At 34.4% G+C, this 12,091-nt stretch overlaps 1 protein-coding gene across 4 annotated transcripts in view; it reads left to right on the top strand.

The window, feature by feature from the left end:
• Positions 1-9,457, top strand: part of DMXL1 (Dmx like 1) — a 172,114-nt gene extending 162,657 nt beyond the window's left edge. For all 4 annotated transcript variants that reach the window (XM_049873606.1, XM_049873604.1, XM_049873605.1 and 1 more), the window contains 4 exons: positions 1,607-1,698; positions 2,795-2,847; positions 4,157-4,374; positions 7,335-9,457. In XM_049873606.1, the coding sequence (XP_049729563.1) occupies positions 1,607-1,698; positions 2,795-2,847; positions 4,157-4,374; positions 7,335-7,559 (588 nt within the window). In that variant the 3' untranslated portion in view covers positions 7,560-9,457. The remainder of the gene's footprint in view (positions 1-1,606; positions 1,699-2,794; positions 2,848-4,156; positions 4,375-7,334) is intronic.
• The last annotated feature ends 2,634 nt before the right edge of the window (positions 9,458-12,091 follow it).

Raw genomic sequence — 12,091 nt, 5'->3', positions numbered from 1 at the left:
GAAACCAAGAATACATAATTTAGATAAGAAATATAAAAGCCAGTAAATAAAATCTATTCAGGCCTACATATTTAATCACATTGCTGTAAGCTCCTGCCCTTGTATTATAGGAAAATTACTTTGTGAAATATAAAACATTGCTAGTCTTTGGTAACATGGAAAATTAACCTGTAATAGTAATAGAATTATTTGTAGTAGAACCAAAATAATACCTGAAGAGACCCATGCAACCTGTAGGTCACTTAAGCCCTTTCCTTGCCTCACTAAGCTGCAGTGGGTATTATACCTAAATAGAATGATTCACAGACCAGTGCCTCTGGTTTTTTTCTGCAGTTATACCTTACGAATGAACAAAGTAGATTGGATATCCTACAGCTGGTACTATCTTTTTGTTTATCTCTTTTTTAAAAAATATTGATACATCTCTATTCAGGACTGTGCAGGCTTAACAAACTTCTATAACTTCATGAAACTCTGTATTTATATTTAATGTCTTCTTTATTGAAGCCATTTATAAGAATGAACAATACCTATTAGGAAGAAGTTAAGAATATGCAATAAGATTAGAATATGAACTGAGATTCTGCAAATTCCCCCAAGATTAAATGCTAGAATACTGTACAGATCTAAGTGAAAGCAAGTAAGGGGAGGTTGGTCAAGGTATCTTGGCAAAATATTAATTTCTCATATTTTCATCAACCCAACACGTTTAGATATGCAAGTTTAGGTTCCCTAAGGGATTGCACTTATCTTTTAAAAAGACAAATCAAATTAAAATGTTTATAATTGGCTTTGAAGAATTAAAGTAGATTTTGCTTGTTTTAAGAACACATTATCTAACCCTACTCCAGAGGTGGTCTAGAGGGATGGGGAGGTGGCTCAAAAGAGAAATCATTTATGTGATGATTTTGGCATATTTAAAAATTCATTTTTTATTAAAGAGAAACATCTGAACAAACATAAGTTAGAAGCTTTTTGAATTGACTGAACCTCTCATGATATCTTAAATTATTGTTTTTTGAAATATTGTGAAATACAATACATTCTCTAATTCTTTTATTATTAGTAATATTTTATTCATATATTTGAATAATATTTTTGAAAATACATTATTTTTCATGTATTTCTGAAAAATATGTCAATAACATTAGCAAAGATAATTAAGTCTGAGATAATCTAAAATCTCAACTTCTGTCTTCTAAACAATAATTTTTTATCAAAAATATTAAGGGAAATATTTGGAGTTCTTTTCTTTCCCTTTGAATTTTAATTGAACAAAGCAAAGGATCTTATAGAGGGTCATGACATATGCAGCTTACTTAAATAGTTCTAGAACCATAAATTATGTGTGTATACGTGTGTCTATGTCAGAAAAAGGGAGAGGCAAAACAAATGTGGCAAAATGTTAAAAATTGGTGAATCTGGGTAAAAGGTATATGAGAGTCTTCTGTATTACTCTTCTGGCTTTTCCAAAGTTTGAAGAAAAAGAAAAGTCAAAGGGTTTAGTAAGCCACAAAAATTACATGATCAGTTTTTGAATAATACATCTACCTAGAAATGAAATCTTTAGTGACTGCAATAACATTTTTTATTTATACCATTCCAGACTTGGCAGTGTCATAATAAAACAGCCAATGATTTTGTCTTCGTTAGTTCCTCCTCTCTGATAGCTACTGCTGGTCTTTCAACAGATAATAGGTAAGAGATTATAGCTGAAGTGTGTGTATCCTTTTTTTTTTTTAATTGCTTTATTTCCTTGCTTAAGAATTTTTTCATAATTTTTTTTGATACCTTTAAGTATTTCTATCATAAAGACATGTTTCTTACTTACACCATTTTTTAGTGTTCTAATTGTAAAGTTAAAGAAATTCTAGTGCCATCAAACACAAAATGCATTTCTTCTTTTTAATATTCTGTTGTTAAGGCTTTCAAATAGGAGAAAAGGATTTGCTTATTAGTGGAATGAATTTTCCCCATGTTATTTTCTATGTGCTAAAAAAGCTTGAGATAAAAAACAGGAACTCTGATTTATTGACAATGTTTTTTAGTTAATCCTTTCCATAGCCCTATAAGGTAGATATTACTGTTTTCACAAGGGAAAACAGGAACTTAGTAAGAATTCTTACTTGTACAAGATGACATAGCTAGTAACTGGCAACACCACACTCCTAAAAAATTCTAACTTTGCAAGAAAATATCTCTTCTCCACCCCCATCGTGTCACTCCCACTTTGGGTTTCCATCATGTAGCTACGTTCTGAGACCAAGGCCCACTGTGGTTGCTGAGCTTTTGCATTTATCTGTGAAGTCTCACTTTGCACTACAAATGTGATTATAAGGATATGGAGGCTATGGCCCATCTTTCATGGGTATTCATTACATAGATTGATGCCTCCTTTGCAACTTGTAGAAGGAAGTAAAAGCTGGTCCCTAATCATAGTAGAAAAAAGTTTGCTTTGTACACAAATAGTGTCGCCTGCTATTTGTGTACATCAGTCCAACTGTTAAGAGATTAGATGAGTTCAAAATGTAGTTTTCATACTCAATCTTAATATAGTATTATTTATAAATACATGTTATCCTAAAGTTACTCAATTTTATAAGGTAGTATTTTTTAATTTGTGTAAAAATTAATAATCTGAATACTGTGTTACTTATATCTTGTGCTTTTATAAATTTAGGAACCTTCTGTGAGAGCATAATTTCAAGTGTTAATGAAATTATGTGGAAAATACTTTTTTTCTTAATTGTTAGCTTTTTGTGTCACTCAAGAAGTAATCTTTTTTCTTTTTTAGAAACGTATGTTTGTGGGATACTCTTGTCGCACCTGCCAACAGTTTAATCCATGGTAAGTTTTGAAAAGCTTTTTATAAACTTTAGAAATTCATAAATCAAAAATGATATTTAAATGGATTTCTTTTTTTGGTTGATAAACTTTTGTTTTTTTTTTTAATTTTGTGAAAAATGCATATAACGGTATTTTCCATTTTAACCATTTTTAAACATACAATTCACTGACATTGATTATATTCACTATGTTGTGCAACCATCACCGCTATCCATTTCCAAATGTTTCAGTCATCCCAAACAGAAACTCAGTACCCTTTAAGCAATAACTCCCCATTTTCCCCTACCCCCAAGTCCTGGTAACCACTAATAAACTTCTGTCTCTATGCATTTGCATATTTTAGATATTTCATATAGGTGGAATTATACACTATTTGTCCCTTCGTGTCTAACTTATTTCACTCAGTATGATCTTTTCAAGGTTCATCCACATTGTAGCATGTATCAGGAACTCATTTCGCTATATGGTTGAATGATATTCCATTGTATGGATATTCCACATTTTGTTTAGTCATTCATCTGTTGATGGACACGTGTTGTTTCCACCTTTGGTTATTGTAAAAAATGCTGCAGTGAACAGTGGTATAAAGTATCTGGGTACCTGCTTTGAAATTGTTTGGGTGTATACCTAGGATTGAAATTGCTGGGCCATATGATTGTTCTATATTTAACTTTTTGAGGAACCGCCAAACTGTTTCCACAGCAGCTGTACCATTTTACAATTCCATCAGCAGTGGATGAGGGTTCTAGTCTCCCCACATCATCACCAACACTTGTTTTGTTTTTTCATTTTTCTGATAATAGCCATCCTAGTGAGTATGAAGTGCTATCTCATTGTGGTTTTGATTAACAGCTAATAATGACTTTGTGCATTTTTTCATATATTTGCTTATTGGCCATTTGTATATCTTCTTTGGAAACATGTTTATTCAAGTTCATTGCCCATTTTTTGATTGGGTTGTTTGTCTTTTTTTTGTTGAGTTTTAGGAATTCTTTATATATTCTGGATATTAAACTCTCCCTAGCTCAATTTGGGATCACCCTTCTTGTGCCACAGCTCAAAAACTATCTAGGCAATAAGCTAGGGCAATCATAGGGCTCACTGAGTTTGTTTTCCATCTCTCAGAGATCATTCTTCCTCATTAGCTGATATCCACTGTCTCGAACCATTGTTTCCTATATTTGATTTTTAATTGTTTCTGGAAGGAGAATAAATCTGGTCTATTATTCCATCTTGACCAGAAGGAGTAAGTTTATTTTTTTATATTGTTAAATAGCTTTTCCTTTTTTTTTTTTTTTTTTACTTTTAGCTTTTAACTGCCATGATAGTGGAGCCACGGTTTTAGCATATGCTGCAAAACATCAGCTACTGATATCAGGAGGCAGAAAGGGCTTTACATGTGTATTTGACCTTCGCCAGCGACAACAGAGACACCTTTTCCAGAGCCATGATTCTCCCATAAAAGCCATTGCTATTGATCCAACTGAAGAGTACTTTGTTACAGGATCTGCTGAAGGGAATATAAAGGTAAACAGTGATGCCACAATATCTACAAAATGGAAAAAAATCTTCAGAAACCTTAGCTCTTTGATCATATTGATGACACCCATTTATTTAAGTAATAGTAAATTTTAACTCCTTTGTAGTGAACAATGCTAATTGTTATTTAGTATACCTTCTGATGGAAACTCTGGTGGTGTAGTGGTTAACAGCTACAGCTGCTAACCAAAAAGTTGGCAGTTCGAATCCACTAGGCGCTCCTTGGAAATCCTATGGGGCAGTTCTACTCAGTCCTCATATGGTCGCTATGAGTCACAATCAACTCGACGGCAACAGGTTTGGTTTTAGTATTTTTATATCTTCTGATAAATGAAATAATATATAAGTTGAAATTTTTCTGTTTTTCAGTTTATTTTGAATATGCTTAGTTAATACATGTAAAATAACTAAATTTCCATGCATATAAACAGATTTTAGAGTTACATTAGGTTTAGTCTTGACTCCATACCCATCTTCAGAGTTATATAATTTACTGAATTCAATTTTTAGGTGCTGAGAAATGTACTAACATTTTCCTTTGTCCCAAATTCCACTCATTTTTTCACGTCAGCATCAGCATCTAATCACTCAGTCCCTGATTTAAGAATTCTGAATGTACCTCGATAATCCCTGTCTAGAGCAGCCTTTCTCAGACTCCATTATGTTTAAAATTTAGAGAGGCTGTTTAAAACACTAAGCAGCTTGCTAAAAACATTAAGCAGCTTATTAAAAATGTAAATTCTTAGATCCCACTCCAGAAAATAATGAGCTGGTTAACTCCAGGGCTCAAGAATCTCCATTTTTATAACACATGCCTGGTTGTTTTGATGTGGGTCCTCTGGCCACATTTGGGCAGATCTACAGGGATAGGTCAGTTTAGACTAGTCTCTGTGTTATTCTAATGGTCAGCAATCCAAGACCTGAAGAGTTGTTTCTTAGAATTCACTCATTCATTTAAGCAGTAGTGAGCATATTTAGTGCAAATAAGTTGGAGTTCTTTGTTAGAACCAAATTGTTTCTATAATTCTCAGCCAGAAAAAAAATTAACTAGAATTGTAGAATTTTGAAAAGGCTTTTTTTTTTAAGTTGTTGTTGTTGTTAGGTGCCATGAAGTCGGTTCCATCTCCAGCTACCCTAGGTACAACAGAACGAAACACTGCCCGGTCCTGTGCCACCTCACAACCGTTGTTGTTCTTGAGCCCATTGTTGTAGCCACTATGTCAGTCCACCTCGTTGAGGGTCTTCCTCTTTTTCACTGATCTTCTACTTTACCACACATGATGTCTTCCTCCTAATAACATGTCCAAAGTATGTGAGGCAAAGTCTCACCATCCTTGCTTCTAATGAGCGCTCTGGCTATACTTTTTCCAACACAGATTTGTTCTTTCTTCTGGTGGTCCGTGGTGTATTCAATATTCTTCACCAACACCATAATTCAAAGGCATCAATTCTTCAGCCTTTCTTATTCACTGTTTAGCTTCCACATGCATATGAGGTGATTGAAAACATCATGGCTTGGATCAGGCACACCTTAGTCCTTAAAGTAACATCTTTGCTTTTTAATGCTTTAAAGAGGTCTCTTGCAGCAGATTTGCCCAATGCAGTGGTCGCTTGATTTCTTGACTGTTGCTTCCATAGGCGTTAATTGTGGATCCAAGTAAAATGAAATCCTTGACAACTTCAATCTTTTCTCCATGGTGTTGCTTATTGGTCCAGTTGTGAAGTGTTTTGCTTTATGTTAAGTTATAATCCACACTGAAGGCTGTGGTCTTTGATCTTCATCATTAAGCACTTTAAGCCTTCTTCACTTTTAGCAAGGAAGATTGTGTCATCTGCCTACCGTAGGTTGTTAGTGGTTCTTCCTCCAATCCTAATGCCCTGTTCTCTGAGTCCAGCTTCTCAGATTATTTGCTCTGCATACGGATTGAATAAGTACAGTGAAAGGATACAACCCTGACGCACACCTTTCCTGACTTTAAAACCACATAATATCCCCTTGTTCTGTTCGAACAACTTCCTCTTGGTCTAAGTACAAGCAGCCAAGCTTGTAACCACTGCACCATCAGGGCTGCAGAAGATCTTAATAAATTAAGTATTCTTAAGTTGTAATAATTATTGGCTGCTAACCAAAAGGTCAGCGGTTTGAATCCACTATGCACTCCTCGGAAATACTATGGGGCAGTTCTACTCTGTCCTATAGGGTCGATATGAGTTGGAATCAACTTGATGGCAATGGGTTTGGTTTTTTGGGTTGTAGTTGGAACATAGTTTCCCTTAATGTGAGGGCCTCTAGGTGTCAGGTGCTTCCTTCTTTCCAGTAGTTTTGATTCCCTGGTGGGTCTTTTGGTATTATAGAGAAGGGATTACCCTGCTGTACAACTGCAGGACTAAAGCTTTGCTGAGAGATGGGAAACCTTTATTATAGTTCCTATAATACTGCAAGTTTCTATACTATTATACAGTTAACCTCCTTGACCTTAGTTTAATCTCATCTCCAGTTCAGAGTTAATAGTATCTTCCTCTTTTCCTGGATGGGTTTTAAGAATTTAATAATATAAAAGCAGTTTGGAAAATGTGCAGCCCTTTAAACAAAGTGTTATAATCTGAGACCTAAAAAGGTTCTTCTTCATCTTTGTTTTGGAAATTCCTTACCTGCATAGAACCAAACCAAAAACCAGTTGTCATGGAGTCAGTTCCAAGTCATGGCGACCCCATGTGTTTCAGAATAGAACTGTACTTAGGGTTTTCAGTGGCTGATTTTTTAGAAGTAGATCACCAGGCCTTACTTCCAAGGTACTTGTGCATGGATTTGAACTGCCAGCCTTTTGGTTAGCAGCCAAGTGCTTAACCATTTGCATCACCCAGAGACTCCTATCTACATAGGAAGGCAGAGCTAAAATTTTATTTGATTGATTCCCAGTTTGCATTTTGTTCTTAATATCTTTCAGATTTGGAGTCTCTCTACTTGTAGTCTTCTCCATACTTTTATCAGTGAACATGCTCGACAGTCCATTTTCAGGAATATTGGAACTGGAGTGATGCAGATTGAAACAGGACCCGCGAATCACATTTTCTCTTGTGGAGCTGATGGAACAATGAAAATGAGAATACTGCCAGATCAGTTTAGCCCGTTAAATGAAGTGTTGAAAAAGGATGTGAAATTTATGCTCTAACATTTTGACCATAATACGTATAATTTATTACCTATTTCATGGAAGTGGCCCACAGATATAATGTACTGTGATCACTCTTTAGTCGGTGCCACAAATAAGCTAATGCTTTCTTGTTTTCGTATTTATTTTATGGAGCTTTACCCTTGATGCACTGATGCCTTAAACATTAACAAGGTAATTCAGAGTTATATTGCCTAAAGTAAAATATATAAGTAATGCTATAGTAACATGTATTTATGGTATGTCATAGTGTTAAAGGAACTTTGTTTTCTTTATTGCTGGTCAACTCTTCTGCAGATATCTCTGCATGAATTTCTTTCACAGTAAAAATATCCTTTATGTAAAGGCTGTTGCACATAATAGTCATCTGTAATTCACCACACTCACTTCCTTTATCATACTTATACATCCCAAATGCCCCTCCTCTTAACTATTGATACAGTGACATTTGGGTAACAGTCAAGCAAATAGCATCTCTATTAAAGATGTCATTGGGACTTCAGTGATAAACAAACCAAATGGCTCATCACGTAAAGTGTTCATCAGTTTCCCCTTTAGAGCCCAAGTTGTATGTACGTATACATGTGTGCATCTGTGTATATATGTATATATGTCTCGCACATCTTATTTGAACTTAGTTTGTGTATATAAGAAAACTACATGTTTTTTTCATGTGTTTTTGTGCCATAACAACTACTGCCACCAGAATAACAGCTTTTTTGCGATTCTTTTTTTTCTAATTTTGAATTTCCACCCTAATTTGCAAATAAACTTCAGAAAGACTCCCCGGATTATTATTTTAAAGGTTACATTGAGCCAGATGAGCCTTAGACGGCACTAAAGATTCTGAATTGGTCTATGTAAGACATTTTGGCATATGTTGGCATATTTAAGTTTGTGAATTTGTCAAAAGATTTAGCATCAAACATTTTATTTCTTATTTTTAGGTGTTTTTAGTCTTAAAATTCTGAAAACCTTATAGCAATGTTTTCAGAAACAAATGTGAAAACAGTCAAATAGATAGTATTTATAAATGTGAAATACCTGCCAGATCCACCATTAAGAGAAAATCAAGACATATTTTATTATTTTTGCCAAAACATATTATTTTATTATAAATATGACCAAAATATTACAAATACACAATGCTTTTAACTTAAATGTGTTAACCCTATTTCTGTCTGTTTTGTGCTATACCTTTTCTGATTCAGAATTATAGAAAACTTGATAAATACTTGATTTTAACCAGTGAGACTGGAAGCAGATGGGACTAAGTGTTTAAGGGACAATTATATACTATTTAGCTTAAATATATTTTGTTGAATAGGGTAAGATATGAGATAAGAACATTTTTATGTAATAAAATAGGGACAACTATTATTCTGGAAATTAAAGAGTCAAATAAAGGAAAGAAATGAAGGCTGGTAAAATGAATTTTGTAATATCCTCAGGATACTTTTATCTGAAAAGTATATTGTTAAAGATTTTGTAAATTGTATTTCATAATTTTAACTGTGCTGAGCAAGTTGCAGTGGAAACACTGTCATTGTGTAGAGGTTTATATGCACATAATAACCTGTACCTATAAATTGTGCAATAACAATACATGACTATTTCACCATGGAGAAATCTGTGACAGCATTGAAAACAATATTATTGTTTGAAGTAGTTAAGCTTAAGTTATTTTTAAGTGATTCTTCACAAATCAAGATTTAAAAGGGTTTGAACACTTTCAGTGAGGTAGAAAATTTACTATTATGCTTATGAGAAAAAACGGATTGTGGATAAACAATTAAGCATTTTATTTGAGGGTTTATATGAATAACCATAATTTATGTAAACCCATATGTATTTACATCCAGAGTCATAAATATTTTAAATAAACAATCATGCAGTGACTTTTGAGCATACTATTGTTTTAAGTAATATTTTTGCCACTTTAGTTGATTTTTTAAAAAGTATTTTACACACATACACATATACACACAAACATATGCATACATACATACACATACCATTTAAAAACGGAAAATGTCTGAGTTTGTATTTGGTAAATGTAGAGAAGACTGAATAACTTTCCCCAATACCCTGTTCTTCCTTTACTAGGATCTCTTTAACTTAATAGATAAGAATTATTCGAATAAGATAAGAATAAAAATAGTTGGAATGTATATATGTAAAAAAATGTCATACATATGTAAATTTTTTCCACATTAATGGAATGGATACATCAAATACAGTTTTTTAAAATCGATTTTGTATTTTCTGAGAATGTGGCTTTGTAATAATCTAAGAACTCACAACATTACAAGTCTCATTTTCTGAAATGTAGGCTCTGCCTGTGTTTTAGTCTTAGATTGACAAATATATTCTATGCTATTTTTCCTTTTATGACAGGGCTTCGAACTGGTTCATTCCTGTTCAAATCTCTGCTGAGAATTTATGTTTCTAACAAGTTCCCTGCTGAGATTTTGCATTTCCAGCCAAGATATACTGAATCAGAATCTGCATTTTAACAAGATTCCCAGGTGATTCTTATGAATAATTTCCTGGCAACTTCGAAATGCAAATTCCCAGCAGGGGGTTGAACATGAAGAAACCAGTTCACGGCCCGGTTTTGCACTAAACAAAATAATACAGTAAGGTAGATCATATGCATCTATGCACTCTCACACACACACACACACACATACATGTTTATATTTATATACAAGTTTTATATGTATATAAAATACGTGGGTATGTACATATATGTAATCTTAGCAACACAATAACGGAGAAAAGGTCTTCTTTGAAATCGCATATAAAATAATCACAGAAATTGACCATATATTCTGTTAAAAAAAAACCCTCAAATTCCACAAAGTAGAAATAATACAATGTTTTCTAGTCACAATGTAATAAGACTAGAAAAATTAAAATTGGCCCTTTGACCTAAAAATTAAGAAACTATTAAACAACTCTTGAATCCAAGGGGAGATACAAACTAAAATTGAAAAATTTCTACAAAATATATAATAATGTAGCAGGGTGAGTTGTGGCCCCAAAAAAGATACAGCCACATCCTAATCCTCAGAACGTGTGAATATTATAGGACAAAAGACTGAATATTATATGGCAGAAGATGTGATCTTAAGAGGAGGAGCGTATCTTGGATTATCCTTTATCCTTTGGGCCCTAAATACAATCACATGTATCTCTTTAAGAGAGAGGCAGAGGATGTTTTGAGACAGAAGAGGAACATGCAATGTAACCACAAGCCAAGAAACACTTGGAACCACCAGAAGCTGGAAGATACAAGGAACAGATTCTCCCCTAGAGCATTTGGAAGGAGCATGGCCCTGCCAACACCTTAATTTTAGACTTCCGTCTTCCAGAACTATAAGAATAAATTTCTGTTGTTTTATACCACAAAAGTTGTGGTGTAGCCACAGGAAACTAAGAGATTTGAGTACTAGCAAGTGGGGTGCTGCTGAAACATGTATCTAATATCGTTGGAGTAGCTAGAGGCTGGAAGAATTTTGAGAAACAATAGAAAAAGTATATGCTGAACAGAATGGATCTTAAAGGTGCTTCTGGTGAAAACAGAAAGAAATGAGGAACATGTTATTGAAAACTGTAGGAAAGGAGATCCTGTTATATAGCGGCAGAAAACTTGATTAAATTCAGAACTTGTAAGCAATAAACTTGTATATTTAGCTGAGGAGATTTTCAAGGAAAGTGTTGAAGGCATAGCCTGGTTTCTTCTTGCTGCTTACAGTAAAATGTGAGAGCAGAGAGATAAATTGAGGAAGGAACTTTTAAGCAAAGAGGAACCAGCACTTGATGATTTAGGAAGTTCGTGGCCATCCAGATTGCAAAGAATGCTAAAATCAGGAGATTCACTGTTGGAATGTGCGCTCTGCAGAGAAGGCCAAGATTGTGGCTGAACAACATTTTGATGAAGAGATTAGGCATGTGTTTTGGTTTCCTGGGGCTCTCAACAAAATACTACAACGTGGGTGGCTTTAAAGAACAGAAATTTAATTTCTCAGTTCTGGAGGCTGAATATCCAAGTCAAGGTCTCAGCCATGGCATCTCCTGTGAGCCTCTCTCCCAATTTCTGGCCTCTGTTGGCAGTCCTTGGAATTCCTTTGCTTGTGACAATCCTCACATGTAGTCTGTGTTTTTGAGGGTGTCTGTGTCTATGCTGCAATTTATATAACTCAGAAGTGTATTATGTTTAGGATCCACCCAACACTGGTGTGACCTCAGTTGATCATGTTACATTACAGAAGGTAATCTGTTCTACCCAAGGAAAGCCACCTGATTTAATCACATGTAACTACCCCATGAAAACAACTAGACTAGTGTTTAGCCAAACAACTGGGATCCTTAGCCCAGCCAAGTTGACAAAACTAATGATCTGTGATGCAATGGGTTTTCTCTTACGGAGCCTTTCTGCCCACTGGGTTTGTAATTCTCCCAAAATGATTGGTTGGTCACAATCTGCTAAAGGATTGGTTGGTTTGCCACCCTCATAAGTGGCTTAC

The sequence above is a fragment of the Elephas maximus genome, chromosome 2 (assembly GCF_024166365.1).
Source record: "Elephas maximus indicus isolate mEleMax1 chromosome 2, mEleMax1 primary haplotype, whole genome shotgun sequence".
Taxonomy (NCBI): Eukaryota; Metazoa; Chordata; class Mammalia; order Proboscidea; family Elephantidae; genus Elephas; species Elephas maximus.
This window is presented reverse-complemented; position numbering and strand designations above follow the sequence as displayed.